General features: G+C 34.7%; 1 protein-coding gene across 4 annotated transcripts; it reads right to left on the bottom strand.

Moving 5' to 3' along the window:
• Positions 1 to 17,197: 17,197 nt before the first annotated feature.
• LOC130943776 (uncharacterized) lies at positions 17,198 to 23,427 on the bottom strand. Of its 4 annotated transcripts, none has more exons than XR_009071886.1 (7): positions 23,224 to 23,427; positions 20,799 to 22,745; positions 20,646 to 20,700; positions 19,828 to 19,933; positions 18,728 to 18,814; positions 18,270 to 18,398; positions 17,198 to 17,702 (listed from the first exon to the last, which is right to left on the bottom strand). XR_009071886.1 is itself a non-coding variant. In XM_057871794.1 (7 exons), exons 1-7 carry the CDS (start codon positions 23,290 to 23,292, stop codon positions 17,619 to 17,621), a joined length of 2,520 nt encoding a protein of 839 aa, XP_057727777.1. In that variant the 5' UTR covers positions 23,293 to 23,427; the 3' UTR covers positions 17,204 to 17,618. The 4 variants fall into 4 exon arrangements, 1 of the variants encoding a protein (XP_057727777.1); XM_057871794.1 differs by having other exon boundaries at positions 17,204 to 17,702; positions 19,828 to 19,976; XR_009071888.1 differs by lacking the exon at positions 17,198 to 17,702 and adding an exon at positions 20,085 to 20,134 and having other exon boundaries at positions 18,345 to 18,398; positions 19,828 to 19,976.
• Between the last annotated feature and the right edge of the window lie 2,154 nt (positions 23,428 to 25,581).

The following is a 25,581-nucleotide window of genomic DNA, read 5'->3' as shown; positions in this document are numbered from 1 at the left end:
AGATATACATTCGCACTCAAGAACATGATGAATGTGATGATTATGTGACGCTCATCATCATTCTCAACCTATGAACGCGTGCCTGATAAACACTCCCGTTTTACATGCAAACGAGCTTGAATGCATATCTCTTAGCCTTCTGGTTCACGATCAGAGTCTTCGTGGTATAAGCTAGAATCAATTGGTAGCATTCTTGAGATCCGAAAAGTCTAAATCTTGTCTGTGGTATTCTGAGTAGGATCTGGGATGGGATGACTGTGACAAGCTTCAAACTCGCAAGTGTTGGGCGTGGTGACAGAAAGGAGTAAGAATGCTGCCAGATTGAAAGGAGTATGAAGGATTGGATGAAGGCAGTAAGAAAGCAGAGATTCAGAAGGAACAACGCATCTCCATATGCTTATCTGAAATTCCCACCAATAAATTACACAAGTATCTCTATCTTTATTTTATCTTTATTTATCTTTTAATTATCAAAACTCTATAACCATTTGAATTCGCCTGACTGAGATTTACAAGATGACCATAGCTTGCTTCAAGCCGACAATTTCCGTGGGATCGACCCTTACTCACGTAAGGTTTATTACTTGGACGACCCAGTGCACTTGCTGGTTAGTTTTGTGAAGTTGGGAAAAAAAGTTGAGATTAAAATTGTGCGTACCAAGTTGTTAGCGCTATTGGGATCACAATTTCGTGCACCAGTATGCGAGACTGTGGCATGCGTACGCATGACCCCTCTGTTTTGTTGAAAATTGTTTCTTTTACATATTAATCGTTCCTTAGCTTACTAATCTTTTCTAATCACTATTTAAGTTTCATAACTAATGACTAGGCTTTGAGTACTGGGGATTGGTTATGATTTCCACTTTTCGAAACTCCCCCGTTCCATTTTTTTTTACTTGGAAATTGTTTTAATGTAATATAACTTGGTTTTTCTTTCGACTATATGCCAAGTTTTATGCATGCGTTTGGTTAGTAATGCACCTAAATATTTTTACTCTTACCTTTTTCAAACCTTACATAATCTCCTTCAACCTGAGTTTGTATTAAAGTAATGTCACATCTATGCTTTCGTCATTCTTTTACAAAGTGTTGTTGCATACTTCTCTTTTGGAATGTAAAATAATTTTTCTTAAGTTTCGATTCTTATGGGCAATGCATTCGAAAGAGTTTCATTTATACTCGAATTTTGTGAGTTTTGTCTTTGGCCTTGGATTTTCTTTTTCTATAACCCTCGTACTCCTTGACTCAGCTTGAATTCGTTTCAAACTATTGTATTGTTTTCTAAGCCTCAAAATTGTCAATCAATTTTCTCTCCAGCACCCTTTAATGTTTTTACCTCCTCATCTACTTGTAATTTTAACAATTCTCTCATACTCTTGTAGACGCTATCCCTGTCACTTGTCCTTTTTCTCAGGTATTGTATCCTTCTGAATAAACTCGAGGATTGCTTTAGAGTCACATGTGACCTTCAGGCGTAGCAAACAAAACATTAGCCTCTTTAGAATACTGTTCGTGAACGTGAAAAGGTGGATCGGTAAGTGTGTAACGTCATGAGGAGTTGTGGAAGTTTTGTTCCTTGTAAAAGTTTGTGGGTGTTAGGCTTGTGACCGGTTATGCGGTTGTAAAGCGATGGATGGAGTTGAAATTCTGAAGTGGGTACGATATCTGTGAGCGAACGCTATATATGTTGTTTTAATACCAGCCTGCTATGTATCCTTTTGCCATATTAACTACCGCTTTACTTTCTGAATGTCTATCTTGACTTACACCCTAGTTTGTTCCTCTAAACTTTTGTAAAGTTTTGAAACTATATAATCTTTTTGCATCGAGACTATCTTGTATCTTCTGCCTTACACCATACTTTACCCTTATATTTAAATCTTATGGTTATCCGGTATTCGAACATTTATATATATGTGCCAAGATTTCTTACTTTTCTAAAAAGTATTTAAAAAAGTAGATCACTAAGGCTATGTATTATTTTATGTATTACTTTCATTTTCGAGGACGAAAATTTTTATAAGGTGGGTGGAATGTAAGACCCAGAACTTTTGAAAAGTTATTATGAACTAATTTCAAATTATATATTTATTTATAGTTTTAATTTCATAAATTATTTTATTGAAGATAATTAAAGGTAGTTTTGATTAATTGGATTTGAAATAAATTAAGACTTTTATCCAAATCTATAATTATGAATTATTTTCCTAATTATGATGTAAAGTCTTAGAAATTCAAAAGTAATTATGTTTGGCTATTTAAATTAAAATTTTTTATCTAATTTTATAATTATTGAATTATTTTTTATATTTAAATTATAAAATTAGTAGTTGTAAAATAATAAGATTTTTATATGATAATATTTTTATAAATAAGCACTTTAGGTTTTGTTAATAAAAAAAATTAATTATATTGTATTATATTTTCAATTAGAGTATTTGAGTGAAAACTAAATAGGAATTTGATACAACAAATAATATTTTCAAAGTAATTTTATGGATTTAATTAGTTTTCAAATTAAACCCCAAAATTCCTAATTCCAAATACAAATCCTAACCCTAATTAACACACATTTTTCCCTTTTTCTAAGTGAACCCTAGCCACCCACACTCATCACCAACACACACTACACACACAAGCACGCAGAAAGAAGGAAGAAAGAAAAAGATAAGGGGATCGGGGAAGGGAGCTCAAGGAAGAAGAAAGGGATGAAAGGAAAAGGGAGCCGCGGGAAAGGGAGAAGGGGGAAGAGAGGGAAACTGCACTGGTGGACATCACTGCCACCGTCGCCCCCCTGTGCCGTCAATAGGGAGATCCGAGAGAGTGAGTGCAGAGTTGAGGGAGCAGAGAAGCTGCGCCGCACTGCCGCTGCACCACGCTCGCGCCACTGTCGCATCATCGTCAGATCTTGGAGGGACACTACGCCACCGAGTCGCCGCCGCTGAACCGTCCACGAGCCGCCATTGAGCAACAGAACCGCGAAGAGAGAGTGCTCAAAGAGAAAGAGGGAGCCAGTTCTGCCACCATCGCAGCATCCAGCCACTGTCGCTTGCTCCGTCGCCGCTCTTGGAGATGGGTGGCCGAGCCTCTGCCGCCGGAGAACGCCACTGTCACCGTCGAGATCCATTGCCGGTAAGGATTTTGAGTTTTATTTTTGTTTCTTTTGAGATTCCAGGAGTTTTATTGTTGTTACATGTTGGTTTCAGTCATCGTCGTCAGAGTCTGGTCGCCGCTGCCGCTTGAGGTGGCTGCCGGGGCTACCACCAAACCGGTTCAAAGACCGCCACTGCTTCATTTTCGTATTACAGTGAATACTTACGTTTCAAAAACCCCCGTGTTAGTGTTCTATTTCATGTAATAAAGTCTTGCGATATTGTTGTATTAGGAGTTAGTAACCGAGGTTTTATGTTGTGTTTTAAAGCTGTTTATGTTGTTGCAAAAGCATGCAGGGATGTGATTTGAAGCTACCATTGAATTTGGGTCGAGACGAAAGGAATTCTGTGAGGCATTTGGATTATGGTTTTGACTTATCGAGGTAGGGTTTTTTCAAGAAACAAAACTTTATTATTTTGAATTGTTATATACGGATACTGGTTTGAGAAATGTACCTTTAGTGATTGTATAAGTCTTATGTATTATTTGGTATCTTGGATGGATATGAATGTTTGTTTGACTGGATTATTGTTTAGATTGTTAAACGGACGGTTCTTGAAGTTGTTTCTTTAAAGTTTTAAAAACAAGTTTAATTCGTCGAAAATTGATTTGATTTTGAATCGGTTTTGTTGAAATGTGAAAATGATATGCACTTTTGTAATCAGCCTGGTTTTGAACTGATTTGGTTTTGAATCTGGTGAAGAGGGTTGTGGAATGGTTTGGTTGGGACCCGGAAAATGTGGGTAAGTCCAAGTTTTAGGGGAGGTGCTATCGAAATTCGTATAAAGTCCAAGACTTTATTTGAAATGTTATTTGAAAAATTATGAATTTGCGACTTTTACTATCTTTACTTGAATTATTTAAGAAAGTGATGAATTATGTTTTGAATTGAATTATTGAAAAGAGAATTATGATTTTAGCTTTGTTTCTTCATAAAAGTATCATATTTTTTGGTGCAAGTCATTTTGAAGAAACTTATGTTTTAAGGTTGTTTTAAAGGTAAAAAGGGTTTATGTTTTTGAATTTGACTTGAGGATTTTCAATTGGAAGAGTTTCAGTGACTTTAAAAGAACTTGAATTTCAATTGCAAGTCTCATTTTACAACGTTCTAGGAAATGTTTAAAGTATTCTTTGAATTCTGAATTTTTACAAAACTAAAACTATTTCTGAGCAATTGGAAACGTTTCAGAATCAATCATGAAATTGGGGTTGGTTTTGGTTTAAGTATAAGAGATGATTTTTTGAAAATTTGTTGGAGTAATTAGTTACACAACTTTTTTGGCTCAAATTCTATTATTTATCAATTCAAATCAAGAAGCTAAGGTTTTAAAGATTTTCAATGAATTTGAGGAAATGAGCTAGGTTACTCTCCCTTAAAGTGTTGAGACTCTGCTGATGAATTTTATTACCAAACCTTGTTTTAGGATGGATGATTTTGAATATTTTAGAAGAGATTTTTAATTTGGCATAGGTTTGGAAGTTTTGGAAAGATAATGCCGATGGTGGCTTTGTTTTGAAAAGGGAACTTACTTTGAGGAAACATGGCGTATGAGCTAGAAACTATTGAGAAATGAGGATTTCAAAATTGAGAAAAAGATGAATTTGATTGTTGTTTTTAAAGAAAAGTGATTTGAGAAAAAGTATTATATGGCATGAATGATGATTTAACTTAAAATGGATTGTGAAGGAAGTGTTGTCTATGTTATGAGTCGAATGGCTATATTTGATAATAAATTATGGCTGGTTATGGATTATGTTATGAGCCGGATGGCTGTGATAAATATTGAATTATGGCTGAGTAAGTGTAAAACCCGGTTAATTAACGGCTAATTAACCCATAAATGAGAATTTATTCTAGAAAGCCTAAAATGTGATTTTTATGGCTAAATGTGATAGAGGAGACTGAGACGAGAATTTTGGTACCAATTTTATAGAATTCGGACCAAGATTGGACCGAACGGGCCAAACCGGGCCAACCGGACCCAAAGTGGGCCCTTGGCCCAACATAACTTAACCAAAACCCTAGTTTTCAGCACTCTCTCTCCTCATTTGTTACACTTTCACGCTGAAATGGTGGAGAGGAAGGGAAGAACATTCTCTCAACTTCTCTCTCTCACTTGATCTTCAAACCACCATAACTTTTGATCTAGAGCTCCGATTGCCGCTCCGTTTGCGGCCACGCGTTCACCGCGGAGAGCTCTACAAAACCCATACAATTAATCTTGAGGTAAGCCACGTTTTGCTCTTCGAATTTTCAGCCTTGATTTCGAGTTTCATGAGCAAAAATGTTGAGATTTTGGGTTCTTTGATGTTATAGGACCCAACTCTCTTGAAGGAGAAGGTTAATCTTGTCTCCTTGGACCTTGGGTGTGGTAAGATTTTCAACCCTAGTATGACTTGTGATTTTATGATGCTTGGGTTTTGAGATGTTGTGTATGGATATGATGGTTGTGGCTTAGGTTGTGTATATGTGAATATTGGAGCTTGATTGGTGACTTTGAAAAGCTTGAAAAGGGTTTGGTGGTGAAAAATCTGTTCTTGGAGGTGTTGAGGCCTTGAGAGCTTGTGGATAAGTGGTTTGGAAGTGCTCCGGTGGAGCTTGGGAAAATCGGCTAAGGTATGGTTTCGGTTTCCCGTATCTAATATGTAATGTGGTAGGAAATACTTAGGCTAGAGGCCCTAAGATAGGCATTGAATTGTTGATGTTGTTGAATGATTGAGGTATATGATGTGGTCATATATGTGATGATGATTATTGATGCCTTGGTGGTATGATGTATGAGAAATATGCATGTTGTGAAATATGCTTGATGATTGGTTATGGTTGAATTGTGGATTGAACCATGTTGATGGTGAGTATGATGTTGATTGTGTGCAATAATGATTTATTGGATTTGGTGTTGTTGAGAATTGGCATGAGGGAGAGTATATGATATGTCAATATGTTTGAGTTTGAGCCACTTGGGTGAAGTGGGTTAAAATGATGAAATAGTGATTTTGGTAAATTGTGGTAATGTGTCAATGTGTGAGTTGAGGAGGCTTGATGTTGAATTTGATACATTTGATTGATTTCAAAGAAAAGGGATGAAATTGGCATGTTTTGATTGATTTTGAAAAGAGTTGAAAATGGTTTGTTTTGAAAATGGCATATTGTGGTTTTGTATGAAAATATGGTTTTTGGGCATACTTTGATGGGACATAACTTGGACTACGGATCTCCGTTTTGTACCAAATTTGTTTAGAAATGAAATTGGATCCGGGATGTCCATGCCGTTCGAAGAACGGGTGAAAAACGATTTAAAATGAGAAAGTTATGTCCGTTGGAAGATTGGGGCTTAAATCTGTGAATTCTGCAGCTTTTAACTTAGAAAATTTTTAGCAGAATGACCCCTTGCGCGTGGGCGCACCTGGCGCGTGCGCGCCGATCTTCCGAAAAGTGCCATCCACGCGTACGCGTGATGTGCGCGGGCGCGCCGATTGTGCTGCACCCAATGCCCAGCCATTTTCCAGAGAGTTGTGCCAGTGTTGTGCCTGGGGCATGAGAACACCCACGCGTACGCGTGGTTGACGCGTGCGCGTCGATTGGCAAAATTGTAATCCACGCGTTAGCGTGCATGACGCTTGTGCGTCGATGAGTTTTCGAGGCCATCCACGCGTGCGCGTGGAGTGCGCGTACGCGTGGCCCTGTTTTCATCCCAAAGTTGATTTTGAGTTTTAAAAGCCAAATCTCATACTTCTAAGCCTCCGATCTCACCATTTATGTCTTAAATCATTATGACATGCCTAGCTATTAAAAAGGGGCTAGTGAATGAGGTAACTTGCGAGTGAAGCAAGGGAAAAATGAATGATCAATGAGGATCAATATGATTATGTGAGATGCGGAGGATGGTGGTGGAAGTGCTTGTTATGCCATTGGCCGAAGGGCCATAATTATTTATGCATTGGCTGGTTCTGGATTGAACCGTGAGCCGGAATAGCTGTGTATGCTATGAATATTGGCTGGTTTTGGATTGAACCATGAGCCGGAATAGCTGTGTATGCTATGAATATTGGCTGGTTATGGATTTAACCATGAGCCGGATGGCTGATATGGATGTTGATCCATGGATGAGAATTCATGCATGTTTATGCTGAATTATTGATAATTGAGATTTGCACTTCCACTATCAGAGGCACGAGATCCCTGGGTAGTAGCAGTGGCTAGCCACCACGTGCTCCAGGTGGAGGCTCGAGACTCTGTTGACCCTATGTCGTAAGTGTGGCCGGGCACTATGAAAGACCCGGATGAGCTCGCCCCCGAAATATTCACCAGTGAGGGTGATGGATATGGATCATGTTTATGATCAAGTTTATAACGAGTATAACTCGAGTTGGGGATGCGCGACAGAGGGACAGTCCAATGGTTAGCGACCAGGACTTGTCGGGTTGGCTCTATAACCGACAAGATGATATCATCGGCCACTAGGGACAGGCATTCATCATATGCATATTATGTGAATTGTTTGAGATTGCCTATTTGACTGCATATTACTTGCTAATTGTCTAAATGTCTTAACTGCTCCTATTTGTATATTCTTTGTCTGATATAACTGTGTTTGCTACATTATACTCCTGCTGGTGGTTGGGAGGATTGAAGGAATTGGAAAGGGAAGTATTAGTTAGACTGAAGAATCTTTAGTCATATGCCCTTATATGGTTTAGCTTGTTTATAAGCTTTGATATTATCTGGAGAAGTTCTAGGATTGCCTTTGGCTTTCCTCTATTATTATGTATTATGTATGTGGAAGCTGTTACCATGCTGGGGACCTCTGGTTCTCACCCATGCGGATTTTGTGGTTTTCAGATGTAGGACGTGAGGTTTCCCGCTGAGGCATGCTGGAGACTTCTAGATTTGCGAAGATCCTTTGTTCTCGGGACTATGTTTTGGTTTATACGTTTTGTTTAGATACTTTTATCTCCATTAAATAATACATACTGTGATGACTCCTCTTATGTGAGATCTTGGAGAATAAGTTTTATGTATTTGTGTCCCTTTGGGTTTCCTTTGGGGTTTTCCTTATTTTATCATATGTATATATTGCTATGCTCGGACCGGTTATCTTCGCAGCCGGATCTTGAGTCTTGATATTCCTGTTTTTGACACTCCTTTGTATATATATAATCTCGCGTTGGTTTATCCTTGTTCGTTACGTTATCAATCGGAGTGTTGCGCTTTGAGTTGCGATTTTTGTTTACCCTTTTTCTATAAAGGCTCCTAGTTATAATCAATCATTCATACTACTATACGTACTAAATTTTTATTTTAGAGGTCGTAATACCTTGCCATCTCTGAATTATGACATAAGCATAAGACTCTGTATGGTAGGGTGTTACAGTAAGTATATGTACATGATTATTGATTGACAATGTGATTTGATGCACTTTCAAATATCTGAGATACAAGTTTTCCTAGGTGAAAGCAGTGGCTAGCTATCACGTGCTCCAGGTTGAGACTCGATACTCTGCTGACCCTATATCGTAAGTGTGGCCGGATACTGTGAAAATTCTGGATGAGCTCGTCTCCTTGCATAAACACCAGTGTGGGGATGTACAACAGAGGGATAGTCCAATGGTTAGCTACCAGGACTTGTCGAGTTGGCTTTATAACTGACAGATGAGACTCATCAGTCACTAGGACTGGCATGCATCATATGCATCTATGTGACATTGTTTGGGTGCGCATATTGAACTTGGTTTATCTATGTGAATAATTATGTTTTATTGCTAACTGCTCTACTTGAAGTAACTGCTTGATTGTACTTGAACCTTCTTACTTGTATTTGTGACTGAAAATTGGTTGGATTATGATGGATTGGTTGTGGATTGAGTTGTTTGGGTCTAGTGTCGTGGTTGATTATGAGATGGGCCGAAGGCTGTGTTTGGTTTGTCTTTTTGGTTTAGAAAAGTATGAAAATCTAAACTGGATCAGCATAGACTTAATGAGCCTATACTTGGAACAGCTTGGTTATTCATATTGTCTAGGAAAAACTTTTAAAAGGCTTTTGGATTTTTGAAGAATTAACAGTTTTCTCTTTTAGAAAGGATTTCGAATTTTTGATATTAAGTCTTTGGTTTTAAAAAGATGCATAAGGCGGTTATTAATCACTATAACAGTTTTTTTTTTCACGTATCCTATTATAGTAATTCTCTAACCCCATAGTGAGAACCAACGAGGACGATGTTCTCACTCTTCTACAGGTCTTTTCTTTTTCAAGTTATGGACGACAAAGTTTCGGAGAGCTTATTTCTTTTTTTGTTTAGACAATATTTTTGTATTGTTTTAGTATTTATTTTTTCCTCGCCTTTAACTTTGCAAGTTCTGTAAGAGGGATAGGATTCTGATATGAAATGCTTGTAAATTAATAATATGATATGTGTGTGTGTGTGTTAGTATTTATTTTTTCCTCGCCTTTAACTTTGCAAGTTCTGTAAGAGGGATAGGATTCTGATATGAAATGCTTGTAAATTAATAATATGATATGTGTGTGTGTGTGTGTGTGTGTGTGTGTTAAGTTTTAAACAGACTCATATTTTAGTATTAAATATTTTAAGAGTTGTCGTAATACCTGTCGTAATACCCAAGCTATCAGACTGACGCAGCCGGAAGCGTAATATTTTGATAGTTAGGGTGTTACAAGAAGACCAGATCAATACCACCTTCAAGAGAAGACCTAGGAGAGGATACTGTGCTATGGGACCATACACTAATTGGAGAACTAACAGTAGCCTCGATCAGTCTACAAAAGGTTAACAATAGTAAATTACATGGAAGAAAGTTCGGTGTGGAAAGTGATTTGGAAGTGGAGAGGGCTTAAAAGAGTCAAAGTTTTTATGTGACAAACTTTTCATGGTAAATTGTTAACTGCGGACCGAAGAGCTAGGATGATGGGAGCAAATCCATACTGCCACCACTGTCAAAGAATGTAAGAAACTATCACCCATGCCTTGAGGGATTGCTTAAGGACAGCAAAATTTAGATCCATATGGTACAACCTGCGGATATGACACTCTTTTTTGGAATAAGTTTTTAGGATTGGATCAAGATAACAAACTTGAAAAGTCGGAGACATATGATTAGAGGGATGAATTTTTCGTCACTTGTTAGAGAATATGAAAATGGAGAAATCAGGAACTCTTCTCCTCATTATACATTAGGCCAACAAATGTTGTTGCCATCATCAGAAAGATCATAAAAGAGAACAAAAAAGCTCACAAGAAGAGACTTATGCTGGACAATATCAGTAAGAAAGGAGGCAAAGAAAGCAGAGTGTGGAGAATTATTACGAAATTATAAAAGGAGTGAATAGAAAGATTTAAAGCTAATCTGGGGTCATGTCCGATCACACAAAAGAATTTTAGGGAATAATTCATGGATTGAGAATGGTGTGGGATTTAGGAATGAGAAGAGTAACAATGGAGATAGATTCTGAGAGTCTATGAGAAAATATACAAAAGCATAATAACACAGTACCTAACATCCTTCTTCGAGAGATTGAAGCCTTTACGCATAGATTTTGGGAGTTGAAGTTTTCACACATATAAATAGAGAAACAAATGCTAATGCTGATTGGCTAGCAAATGACAACACTATGTGATTTGTTAGCAACTGATATAAAACAAATGATTGTACTCCTCAACTCTTTGAATTTGTAATTTTCTTTCTTTGGGATTAGGCCTCATCCTATTACCCAAAAAAAATAATGTGTTATTAAGATAAATAGTTAGAAATAGAGCTAAAAAATTATCGGAGAGAGTAAGAGAATTTTGTTATAATTCTTAATATGTGTCACTCAATATAACATAACACATTCACATCAATATTGCATATGTAATATTCTTCTCAAATAAGCTAAAAGACTACTTGAAATAGGTAGTTATGTGTATTCTCTTCTGTGTTATTCTTGGTGTGTAAAATATTCGCTTTAGGATCTATTTATAAATAAAAGTTTTAAATTAAATAATAGTAGGACATTATTTACCTAATCTACTTACTAATTAGTAAAAACACATTATGAAAATCTATGTTCCATTAATTGATAATATTTCATACTTCATTATGATAGGACAACTATAATTAATAATGTTTCATACTCTATTATGTATGATAATACTCCATGATAAAACATTCACAATAATAATCATTTTATTACAGAATGAGAATTTTTAGTTTGTTAACCTCCCAAAATATCATTTTTTTATGTTATTTTGCTATTTTTCTTAAATTTAAAAGTATTAACTATTTGAGGTTTATTTTTATTAGAATTTAACTTTTGGGCAAAATATATTTTCTTTTCTCTAATGTTTGTGATTTTATTCAAATGTATCTCTAACATTTAATTTTATTCAATTTTGTTTTTAATATTTTCGATTTGCATCGAAAATGTTAGAGATAAAATTGAATGAATAAAAAATATTAAAAATAAAATTAAATAAAATTAAACATTAAAGTTATTTTAAAAAAAATTACAAACATTAAAAATAAAAAGCATATTTTATCTTAACATTTTTTTTCAATAATGCATGAAAGAAACCTAATTTCCTTTGAAACTTGTTATGTACAACCTTACCAATTAACATCTTTCACTCCAATCATTTTCATACTAATTTGAAAATAAATTCAACATTAAAAATTAATTACAAAAATATTCATTCCACATTTTTTTATTCAACACTAAACAATGTGTTTATCAGGCTAATATATCTCAACAATCTTTCAATAAATGCTAATTAAAATGAGTGATATTTAAGAAACGCAAAAAAAAGAGGGTTTAATTATTCTGTTGGTCCTTATAGTTTTGCGAAATTTTCAATTAGGTCCCTATACTTTTTTTCTTTTAATTGGGTCCCTATGCGTTAATTTTTTTTCAATTTAGTCCCTATTAATGTTAAACGTCAAAAAAATGTTAGTGAATTATGGAATTACTTTTATACCCTTAGGGACCTAATTGAAAAGAAAAAAATATAGGGACTTAATTAAAAATTTCGGTAAAACTATAAATATTCAATGAAAGATATTCCTATAATCCATATTCAATGATTCTAAGACATGAAAAATATTCTTATAATTCATTTTATTTTGTCACTATCATTTTTTTGCTTATTTATATACAAATTGTACCAAAAATACCTTCTCTTTTTTTTATGACTTTAAAAATACCTTATCTTAAGAACCTAAAAAAAGAATGGATAAAATAAAACAGAAGTAGTAGTAATAAGTATATATAAAATTTAGTTTCCATCATTCAAGTATTCATTATGATCATGTAACATTTTATATTTGTGTGGATTCATAAAATATAGTTTGTGTCATTATCATATCATGATACACTATAGAAAACCAGAAAGCTAGGAAATTTGTGTTATTGAAATTTGAAATCTAAAAATGAAAATAATAGAAAACGTAATTTTAGTGTAATACAAATAATGTAAAAATTAGTTCTTATGTTGTCGTTTCCCACTCTTTGAACCAGCATGGGAATCAATAATAACATTGATAACGGTTGATTTCCAACCGAGAAGAATTCTAAAAGAGCATATTTGAGTTCAGCAGATGTCCCAACAAGATAGTCATCTCCACCAAAAGCTTTAGTAGCCTGCTTTCAGCAATACATGCTACAAAGTCAGCATATATAGTTTGTTAACTTATAGAACACACTCTAGCTTTTTTTTTCTTTCCTTTCCTTCCCAAAAGCAGTAAAAGAATACTCATTCTGATCCAAAAGATCAATGAGAATACATCAACATATAGAGTCATAATGAACTCATTATTTGAACAAAGCTATCAAGAATTATCACATTTTCAATAACAAATATCTCATCTTAAATCGAACTCAAAATTATTCATGGTTTATAGACAGAAAAGTTTCAGGATTTTGTATCAATCAAGATGCCTCTAAATTTAAAGACATATACCAAGAAAGAGACGTAGTTTGTTTTGTTATCATGTTCATGATTACTTTAAATTTAAAGGATCTGTATTATCATGGTAATACAATTGGTCATCCTTTACACCATCAGCCATAGTAGACTTTATGAATCCATAACAAGAGTTTTCAATAAGTTTCTCTTAATCTCTCTTAATCTCTCCCATGTATTAATACTAACATATCATAAACCAAGTCTTTTGCATTGTATGCAACATCAACCTTAAAAAGACTTAACAATTCATTAAACTATGGACCCTCAAAATGAAATGGCCCTATCCTAAAAGACTTAACCATTTACCGAACCTTTGCCATGTCTTTGAATGATAGAATGATACATATAGCAAATAAGCCATCTGGACACCTTCAATATCAAAAGCATCCAGATTTCCAACTATTTACAGTCAGCACAAAGCAGTAACAAGATATCCATAATATATTGAGTCAACACAATTTTTCATAGCAACATTCATGCATGGCCAGAGTCAGTATCAATTATAAGTTACCAGTCAGAAGTCAAAAATCAAAACCTTCCACTCCTAGTTTATATATACACTAAAGTTTCAAGACTATTTACCCATCAAAACTTGCCTAAATGCTAAATGTTAGTAGCATGTAATGTTAATTTCCTTCTAAAGGACACCAATAAGCCCAACTGCTGCAATCAAGGTCAAATTCGGAGGCAGAGCCTTATATATTCATTAATTTTTGCTGTTACTTACAAATATTATGGATATCCTAATCCCCTCATATTTTTTTTTCTAAAATATTATTAACCCCAATTGTAACGAGAAAACAGAGTAGTTCCCTCTCTAAACCCTCTTTTTATGTTTGATTCCTTCTCCTTCCCTCTAAAAACCTAAAGCTACCACAAAAAATTCGTTCCACATGAAAAGAGCATAACTAAACTGAGGCAAAAAGCTAAAAAGGAAAGTGCAATTGAAGGTGAAATTGAGGGAACGCGATGGAAGCGACACAGCATCAGCGCTGAGCAGAGCAGACGGACGATCAGCGCAGAGCAGTGCAGCGTAGACCAAGGACGATGGACAATGACGACGACGGACGCTCACGCCACCAAGGACGACGACGACGACACCAACAAAGGGAGGAAAAACGCCACTTACTTCAGAGAACAATCGCCAGCTAGGATTTTTATTTTTGGGACAAAATGTCAAGGGTGATTTTGGTATTATGTGGGTTCAATTAGCTGTTTTAATTTAATTAAGACAATATTCTATTTTTGAACAGAATATTCTGTTATGTCAAACGATTTTGTCGCGGCAGGGACTAAATTAAAAAAAATTAACGTATAGGGACCCAATTAAAAGGAAAAAAAGTATAGGGACCTAATTAAAAATTTCGCAAAACTATAAAGACCAACAGAGTAATTAAACAAAAAAAAAAACGTATTTGAGGCCAGGATGGGTTTCATTTAGGTGGACAAAAGAATATAGCACAACATCCTTTGACCAGGCTACAAACAACTGTCTGATGCTTTGATAAATAGTGAAAATTTATCTGTAGTCAACTTTACATGAAATTGTTTTTAAATTAATGACGTATGTTATTATTTGGTTTGATAAAAAAAATCGGTTTATTTTATATAAATACTTTTTTTTTGAAAAAATCGATTTGGATCAATCAAATAACCATCTTTCAAAGTTTTTGTTTTCAATTTTTTTCTACATATTATCCCTAAATGATGAATTTGGTATGTTCTTTTTTTTCATCCTTTTTTATTAAATTTATTTTTTACTTTTATTTATTTATTTAATTCTCATGAAATATATATATAGATTATTGAAAAAGTAAAGTTTGGTATTTAAAAAAAAAAACAAAACTCAAGAACATAACAAAAAAAGGGAATAAAAGTAACGCTGAGTCCAACTTAAATTGACTTCTTTTAATTCAACCATTTATATTTTATGTATATACAATAAACTGATTTTTTTTCCAAACCAAATAATAATTAGTATCAACAATTCAAAAATGACTTCATGAAGTTGTGCCTTGATAAATGGGATTTTTTGTAATTTACAAATCATTCGTACTAAATAATTAAATGATCTAATTTTTAATTTTAATTTTACTTTTTTTTTTAATTCGTTGTTTTCAATTATCAATGTTTCTCTATACTAAATATATAATTCAAAAACCTAATTACAAGATGGACCAATGGATTTTGAGATTTTAACCCACAATAATATATTAAGTTAAGAGAGATTTTACCGTGCTGACCCATATTGTCAGCATGGGATGATAATAACGCGTGGCGACTTGAGAGCATGATACTTGGTTAATAGCTCTTCTTTTTGTTGATGTTGTTTATTTTCCGTTTCCATCACTTTGCTTAGTTATGATTAATGAAACTGTTAAGTATTTTTAGTTTGTGGGCTGGCAATGGACCATAATGAATAATACTTCATACCATTTCCAATAAAAAAATATTATCCCAAATAAAAAACATAAATTCTTTTTATTTGTTTAATAATTAAAATTCGCTAAAGAATAGAGCCTTTTTTTTTCTTACTTTAAAATACATAAAATAGATGATTTTATTTTATTTAAGAATTTCAATTCACTTGTCTTTATCTTTTTGAATGTATAAAATATCAAAAATATATTTTTTAATAAATAAGTGTCTAGCAAAAATAATTTTATTAAAGATAGAGTTATTTACAAATCAAATGAGAATTTAACATATTTAACAGTAATTTCAATCTAAAAAATAGAATTCAATTATACTTATATATTAAAATCATTCTAAATTAAGAAATTGAATTTTAAATAAAAATAAATTCTTTTCTTCATAGAATGCAATCCTTATCTCATATTAAAAAAAATTTTCAAATACACTCTTTGAAATTACAAAATTATCAACACACCAAATTAAAGGTATAATCTACAAATATAGGGTGTTTTACTAAATTGAATATTAATTTTAAAAATATAATTAGTTGATTTGGAACTGTCTTTATAAGTACAAGTCTTTTATTGAGATTTTTTTATGTGCACAATAAATTATTTATAAATATGACCATTAAAAATTTAATAATAATTATTATTATTTTATATTTATTCTAAATATTTTTTAAATTCATAAGAAATAACTTTAAAAAATTAAGATTATCCGTTATGAATTTAAAAAATTTGGAGTAAATGTAAAATTATTATTATTATTATTAAATCTCTAATAGGTCATATTTATAAATAATTTATTGTGCACAAAAGTTCAAAAATTTTGAGTTTACTAAAGACAGACCCAAATTAACTAATCATATTTTTATAATTAATATTCAAATTAATAAAACATCCCACATTTGCAGATTATACCTTTAATTTGGTATGTTGATAATTTTGTATTTTCAAAGAGTGTCTTTGAAATTTTTTTTAATATGAGATAAGAATTGCATTCTACGAAGAAAATAATTTATTTTTATTTGAAATTCAATTTTTTTATTTGAAATGATTTAAATATATAAGTAGAATTGAATTCTACCTTTTGGATTGAAATTACTGTTAAATATGTTAAATTTTCATTTAATTTGTAAATAACTCTATCTTTAATAAAATTATTTTTGCTAGACACTTATTTATAAAAATTTTTTTTTGACATTTTATACATTGAAAAAGATAAAGACAAGTGAATTGAAATTCTTAAATAAAATAAAATCATCTATTTTATGTATTTCAAAGTAAAAAAAAAAAGCTCTATTCTTTAGCAAATTTTAATTATAAAACAAATAAAAAGAATTTATGTTTTTTATTTGGGATAATGTTTTCTTTTTTATTGGGAATGGTATGAAGTATTATTCACTATGGTCCATTACCAGCCTACAAACCAAAAATACTTAGCAATTTCATTAATTATAACTAAGCAAAGTGATGGGAACAGGAAATAAACAACATCAAGGGAAAGAAGAGTTATTAACCAAATGTCACGCTCCGAATCCACCACGCGTTATCATCATCTCATGCTGACAATATGGGGCAGAATTTCCCTTTAAGTGGAAGCAACCCGTAAGAAAAGTAGATAAAAAAATATAAAAGATAAACAATTAGATTTTTAACTTATCCTCCTAATTATCTTCTAATTAAAAAAATAATTTAAAAAATAGATTAAGAATGCTGTTTCTAGGAAAGAATGTGTGGTTACCTTGCATTGCGCAAGGTAGTAATGAGATTCAGATTCAGCATTCGCGAGGGAACAAGCATTTTCACTTCAGGTTAGGGGTTAAATTTGACTTAATACAAGTGTGTTGCTAAATTAAATATTTACTTACGTCGGCAGAGAAACAGGGGGGAAGGAGAACACCGAGTTGCAGAAGCCCATTCCCATTCCCATTCCCATTCCCATGGAAACACCATTATAGCATCAAAAGCATTGACATACATCATCAACGCTTCCTTACCAAAATTCAGAAAGTGCAATAAAAATAAGCACTTTCTGACTTTCTGTTCTAGTGGATCTCTTGCTAACATTTACATTTGACACTACAAGGTTTATGAATTGTCTGTAATATGCTGATCCGGATACTGCTTCACACGACTAGGATTTGTCTCAAATATGAATGGCATCCCCCTCAACTGCAAAATAAAACAAATTGTATTTTATTTCACACATATTTCGAGATAACTGTAGCAATTTAACTAAGACTTCATTCCTATTTTATATAACTAATCCAAAGGGCATCTTATAATTCCAACCGCCTCCACCTCCCTCAACTTAGAAAATAGTGGTAGTGAGTTACGTATATTTGATTATTTTGTAAACTGGAAGAAAGCAGGGATGGAATTGAAATAAACAAACAATAACATGCTCATTCTCATAACAAAAACTGTGTTTTTATTTTCCTACTAAGGATATTGGTAGCACAAAGATTCCATGACACTTAATTCCACCAACAACTAGAAACAAAAAAAAAAAAAAAACGGAATTTGCAGAGCATCCAGCACCTATTAACTCCGCAATCAAAATCTGAGACTCATTTTGATTGTGGACAACACATGGTTGAGAACTAGTAAAAAACTTTTATCCATATGCACAAATACTAAGAGCATGTGTACATGCATGCAGGAAAAGTTTTTCAAAGAGGATATGAGGTTATTCAAGTGAATAACCAAATCTGAAATACCTAGGCTATAGAATCATACCTCGATCAAACAATTGGAGTGTAGTCTTTGAGACTGACCAGTGTGCACTTCTTTGTTATTCACCAATATTGAAGTCTTGCCAAAGTTTTTAATGTAGAAAGATCCATCATTGTCCAGCTTTATAATTGCCTGAAAGTTAGCAAGGGAAGAAACATCATTTATATGTCGACAGGTCAACTTTTGTATGGCAGAGACTTTACATTGAAGCCAAAACTTTGGTTTTTTTTTTTTTTTTTTTTGCCGGGGGGAAGGAGAGGCTATAATAGTGCTTAATTGTTCTATGTATTTCATAAAGCATATTGACTTGATTAGTATATCATAACTAATTTGCTAATGCAAACACACATCATACGAATCTGAAATGAGGAGCAGACTATCTATGTCCTTAACAAAATATATGAATGTACCAAAATCGTTCTTGCATCATGAACCAAGTCAAATTTGGTAATATGACTAACCTGGCGTCGAGATATTTTATTTGCATAACCTCCTTTGCCTAAGTCAATATCTACTGGAACACCTTGTGTTGCCCGTCCAAGTAAAACCTGCAGGAGAAATTGAGATATCACTAAAAGCATTATCCAAGTCTTAGATTCAGTTTCCATCATCATTATGGTTTGATAGTAATTCACATGTCAGACCCTTTGAAGTGCCCATAAAAGAGATAAAAATAGAGAGGGATTCTTAGCCTAACACGTAGTTTCAAAGAATGAAATTCATAATCGATCCCCTCCCTGTCTTCTTTCTGGAGGCTTATGGTAATTGTCATTTCATTAGCCCGAAACCAAGTTAGCATCTTTCTGCCCCAAAAAAGAGTACAATGCTCGTCTTTTGATAAGAGTATTCCATATTATCTGTTGGAAAATTTTCGACGTCCACCATATTAATCTACTGGGATTTTTTCTGGTTCGCTACTATCCTATCTGAGCTGGATAAGCTCTCTCTGTCCCCCTTCCATCTTCAAAGTGGACAGCCTTAATGGTACACTAGCTATAACTTCCTTGATTTTGATCCACCCCCCCCCCCCTCCCCCTTTTTTCTTTTTCATACTTGTAAACCCAGATCTCTGCTAAGCTAAGAGCCAATATCACTTTTTCCTAGGTCTTACCATCCTATAGCTTCCCTGCAAATCACTTGAGCAATAAAAATTCAATCATTTCTCTATTGGCACTTTAGCTTGATTGTTGTTCTATGGAAAGGTAAATTGCCTCCTAGAGTTTAGTTACTTTCCTTGCATCATTTGGTTGGTGTTACTTCCAAAAAGAACCATCACAGCTTAGACATTTAAAGGCTCAAAGATTAACACGCACACAAACATAGAAATGGATTTCACTGAAGGGCAGAGAACAGATCTGTCCAACTATTCTTTAATTATTATACCTTCACCACAGTTCACTCCATAATTTACAATCAAATCAGTCTCAAATCAGAAACAAAATCAGAATAAAGCAACTAATATCTGTTTATAGACACATGTTGTGTGTCTCAGTTCTTATAGTTGAAATAAATTCAATACATGGATATACCCAAAATTAAAAAACACACTCATGTAAAATACCTCGGCTTTCTTAATATAATGCTTTGAATGGCGACCATATAAAATGGCAATTGCTTCATGTAAAGCAATGGCTCTCTGCATATAGGAATGAGCACCCTGTTCCAACCTTATGATAGTCCGTTTAGTTTCCTCATGTTGATATGTTGATACTATATTGCAATCAGAATATAATATTGTTAAACTATTATAAAAGAAAATCCACAGTGAAATCAACAACAAAGGAAAAATATCCAACCATTTAAAAACAGAATACTTACTGAATATCTGCTGATCAAGGAAAGCATATTCATACAAAGGCACACATAAACTGCATATATACTGCCCAAGTTCCATAAATTATGTAAACAAGTAGCAGAAGTCATGGTCATGCATCATCATGACATGATGTCTGGTCCATAATGCACAACAAAGAGCTCACCCATATGCCTCATAACTACTAGCATGTTTCTAAAATGTCACTAGTGAACTTGCAGGAAAGCATCAAATTTTGCAAGCTTCGTCAAAAAGAAAAAATACTATTAAAAAGTATCACCTGCCCAAGGGTCTATCACATTTTATCAGTGTACTATAATAAGTTAAGACAACAGCTAAATAAAAAATAGGCAACCATAAGGAAGCAAAATGAGTTTTTATGAGATTATCCCAAGTAACTGAGCCATGCTTCTGTGGCATGAGGCAGAATAAGACAAGCACCACAAAACAGAAATGTTATTCAGTTGGGACATTAATTAATTATCTGTACTCCAAATAAACAAAATATAAAAGATGCAGATAGCATCATGCAAGAAGCAATGACAAAAGTAACTTCTTTGTAATACCTTCCTCGTTATAAAACAAATCCTGATCATCTGGATCCAGATCCATATCAAGTATCTGTAGATGGAAATGAAGGAATAACTCAGAAAATAGCTACAGTTATGAAACAAGGTTAAGGTTACTGTTGATTGAAAGGTCTGCACCACACGCCTTACCATTGCCTCTATATCAGAATAACAAGGAACATCATCATCACTCTCCATATATTGCTCTTCTTCATCTAAAGTTGGAGAAATTGCCACCAGATGAGACTTGGGAACATCTGAAGACCCCACTTCAGCATGTTGCAAATGACGATCTTGAATTGGCAAGGGTAAGTTTTCTGCCTGTTTCATGCCAGATCCATCAGAATAAGGATGATTTCTGAAGTCATTAGACCCAAGGGTTGGTTTCTCACTATAACAGTTTGTCACACGACTATTTAGACAATGTGTCGAGCCTACATTGATAGGTGTGTCCTTTGGGTTTGCATGCATGATAGCATTGGTTGTGCTAGCTTTATTTCCACCTAACCCACCAGAAACAGTCACAGCACTCCTGGACGCTATGTGTGATGCATGAGCATTCGAAAATTCACACTTTACCCCTGGAAAGGGAGGAGATCCCATCACCTGAGAAGATCCACGAAATTCTGCGGGTTTTTTCTGTTCTACCTTTGTCATTCTACTTCTTTCAAGAGCCTTATGGTTACTAAATCCATAATCCTGAACACATGATGAAATTGGCTTATTGGATTCTGTATACACCCATTCAGATGAATACGGAGATGTTGAAGGAGGCACATCCAAGGGTAGTAAGAAAACATCAACATTGCATGGAACTTCTGGTTCTTCAGTGTTTAGAGCACAGAATACAACTCCATTGATTAGTTCAGGAAAACGAGGATCTTTAACAGAGACAGAAGATGATACTTGGATATCTGATTTTTGAACTGTTTGGGCATCGCTAGACTGTAGTCTATTGTTATCATCTACTTTTGCATGACATGAAACTGACAGATTTGAAACTTTTGCTTGTGAGGCCACTGAAGACTCTGCCTCAGCCTTTTCAGGCATCTGATCTTGGCTAACATCATTAGGAGAACTTAGTAGAAGTGAACTCAGACCATCATAATAAGACTTATCAATCCCGTCTTTTCCATCAACATCCATCAGATAGAGTTCTTCCTCATTTGTGAAGTTTAAGAGAGAATTGGACAGATCTGCCAGGTAAGCCTCCCCACAAGCAATAGAATCCTTAAAATCACCACATGGCATTTCAGGTTCTTGAATGCTCGCATGTGTTTTCCACACTGGCATTTCCGGGAGTGGAGACAAATGTAAGCTATTAAATGATGTACCACATTCCATTTCAGATGAATCAAATACATCATTTCCATCAAACTCAGAACACAGGCTTCCAGGGTCACTGTTGATCTGATCAAATGGGGTCTCTAAATTATCGTCATCAATGAAGCTATCAATGGCTAGTTCTTCTGGAACACCCATCTCCTCTGCAGCTCCATTGGAAACATCACCTCGAAGAAATTGAGGTTCTTCTCTAAGTACATCTTGTTGCTCAGCAGGGATATTGTCTTGAACTGGATCCTTAGCTCCGGTGTAATATGCATGGACAGTAACTCCATTCGTTATAGCACCACCATTCATCATATTTTCAGGAAAAGAATACTGAGCAGGATCAGTATGTGAACCATGGAAACCAAAATGATTGGACGTTTCACCTTCGGCCAAACAGTTTTTAGGCAAACTCTCACTTCCATTTACACCATAATTGTCATTTTCAGGATCAACAAGGAAACCTAAATCTATGGAATTAAATGCGTCATTGCGAATTCTTTTCCGCATAGCATAATAGGAAGTCCGTACACTTTCAGCTTTTCTTTTTGCAGAATCAATTTTGCATTCTCTTGAATTTCCAAACTTGATGAACTTCGATGGGAGAGGTGAAGTAGAAATCTCAAAGTCTGTCATGCCTGCAGATGCTTCCGCAGAAATAATAGGATCATAGAGGATAGAGTACCATCTATCGCGTATTTCTCTAAAACTATATCTTCGAGAAAACTGCACCGCACCTTTTGCTAGTGACTCTAAAGAAGCACCGGCCTGCAAATAGACAAGTCAAAGACTAAACATGGAGTCCCCCTTCGAAACTCAAACCAGACGGCAAGAACAAAAATCTATCCAATTCAGAGAAATCGCCCCTTGACATACATAAACCACAACATTCAGAATCGTACACAAACAGATTCACTCTTCAATATGTGAAGGACTAACACATTTGCCCCATGATACGAGTGTCTACTATCCCCAAGACCTCAAATAATGCACATTTAATATGATAAATAGCATGAATGTGCAATGAATATAACTCGTTGATCCCAACCTAAGAACCCTCTAAGACACACGTTCCTGGTAACGTACGCGCCAATTTTACCTAACAGTACAACTATTATTCATCAGAAAAGGCGCTAAAGCACATTAGGTAGATGGCAAATTAAGCAGACATGCGGATGCAAAGGCAAAGATTAGGAATAGAGGTTGAAGTCGAAAGCTAAGAGTGAATTGGAAAGAGAGAGAGAACCTCAACGGCGTTCTTGAGGAGAGGGTCGTCCTCGGAAGTCCAAGGAGGCAGAGTGGCAAGAGCACCCATTGCAGCGGCGGCGGCACCACTGACACAGTCTATCGTCGTCTTGTTGTGAGTTTTTGGTATTTTCCTTCTTCTTTGTATGTAAGACTTTAAAGTTTAAAGAGCTCTTAGCTCACATCACACTATAACAGAACACAAAACCCCTATATACACTCGGAAAAGTTGAAATGCTGTTTACAAGGGTTTTAGTTCCTTTTTAAGACGATAGAAATAAAAGCATAATAATAACTAATTAGTATAACAGACCGCATGGAAAAATGGGATAACGTTACATTCTTCTTTCTTGGCAGATACTTGTTTGTTTCTTTTCCTTTTTCCTTTTCATTATAATAAATTAATTAATAACTAAATCGTACCATGTAACATTTTCGTGTAAACAATCCAATATTATGTGATTCGATTTGTTATAGTAGTAGTTTTTGCAAATTTGCAAAAATATTATTTATATGTCAAAATCAATCATTATATATTTATAATAAATATATATTTAATTTATTTTTAATATATATTTTAAATTTTATCGTATATTTCACTCTAATAATTAATTTTATTATATACTTAGTATAATTATTTTTTTTAATGATGAAATATATTTGACTTTTTATAATGATTCAGTTCAAAATTTTGTTTACATGATGATGGTGATAATTGTTAAAAGAATAGAAATTGTTTCAAGAGTTTTTCGAAACGTTGAATTGGGTCGGGACGTGAGGTCCAAATTTCTTTGTATGGCAATGTTCAATTTGTTGATGTCAAGATACCGCTTGTCCGAGTTCTTTGTGAGGAGATGGGGGGTGGTACCTGTAAGAGACTCCGATGCTTAAGTTAGCAAGGGCTTTATGCAGATTTTTAGTAGATTAGAACGTGAATTATACCTAAAGGATGTCAGTGTATTTATAGTAGGATCGATAACTGCCTTTGTTGGAGTAGTTCCATCTTTTCTGACGGATCTTGGAAGTTGATATCTTTTAGCAAAGATAGAGATTACAGGCAAGATTCGCGGAGGCGGTTTCTTGCTTTGGACACGTAGAGTTGGGCTCTTTTGTCGGTGTCCGACCTCTTTAAAGAGGTCGGGTATGTTTGTAGAGGCCACCTTTTTTGGTGGGCCTTTTTGTTTGTTGGACCTGGCTTTGCTTATTGGGCCAGAGTATGAGCAGTGCCCCTACTTGAGTCCTGAGCCTTCTATAGGTCAAGCTTAAGCATTTCGTGATTTTTGCTTAAACGTCGGGTTTTCCATCTTTCCAGAGGTCGAGTACTCGACGTATTTGAAAATTTGAATGTTGCCTCCCTTTAAATGAGGGGCTAAGTTGGCACGGCAGTTTCCTTGAATTGTGCGCACGTTTTAAAGATGAATAAATAGGCCTGTTACTCTTTGTTTCTTATAAAAGCACCGTGGCCTTTCTTCTTCTCCTTTTCTCCATTTCTGAAAGCCTTTTCATTTGCTATCATTGTGAAAAAAGATCCTTTCTTTTCCTTCGTCTTATGTTGCGACTCCATTTTTCAAGGTTCTCCTAATTTCATTCTTCTCGGAAGAGTTCTTTAAAGATGATTATTCATGTCTTGTTGCTTGACGTGCCCCTCTTCATTTCAAACCCCCTTTATGATTTCTCAAATTGTATTTGTTGTTCTAATATGCCTCTCATTTTTTGCAGAGACAATGGCTTCTAAAACTTCGTCCATGAAATACTTGCGCCAAACCCAAAAAATGGTTGTGGCTCGGGGGCCTTCAGGATAAGGAGGCTGGGGGTGCTTCTTCCTGACCTTCCTCTAAGAAGTCGAACCCTGGCCCCATAGCCCAGAATAAGGTAATCCCAACTCTTTCCGTTTGGTTGATATCTTCTGACATGCCTTCTGAGAGATCGGGTGCTCCATCTTCCCCGTTACCGTCAGGGCCTTCTCCCAAAAAATAGAAAACTGATGGGGAGTCGAGCATTAATGATAAGGATTTTGACGGGTTTATTTGGAGAGAAAAGAACATCTTGCCCATAGCTAAATAGCTATGGACGACGTGGCTATCCAGAATCATCTGCACCATATGGCCCGTAATTGTATCCGTATGGCGGGGGTGAGTACTGCTTTGGCTAAGAAGCTGAGAAAGACTCCTGTCCATGCTATTTAGGCTTTCCTTGACTCTTCCTAAGCTAAAGTGGAAAGATTAAATGGCTTGAAGGAAGAGTTAGAGGAGGGGAACGCTAGGCTGAAGTCTGACTTAGAGAAAGCTCATTCTCGAGCAGTAAAGGATGAAGCAGCAGCATTGATGGCAGAAGGGGTGAAGAAGAAGGCCGAGGAAAG

The sequence above is a fragment of the Arachis stenosperma genome, chromosome 8 (assembly GCF_014773155.1).
Source record: "Arachis stenosperma cultivar V10309 chromosome 8, arast.V10309.gnm1.PFL2, whole genome shotgun sequence".
Classification (NCBI taxonomy): domain Eukaryota; kingdom Viridiplantae; phylum Streptophyta; class Magnoliopsida; order Fabales; family Fabaceae; genus Arachis; species Arachis stenosperma.
Note: the sequence above shows the minus strand (reverse complement) of the source record. Positions and strands in the feature narration are given on the sequence as shown.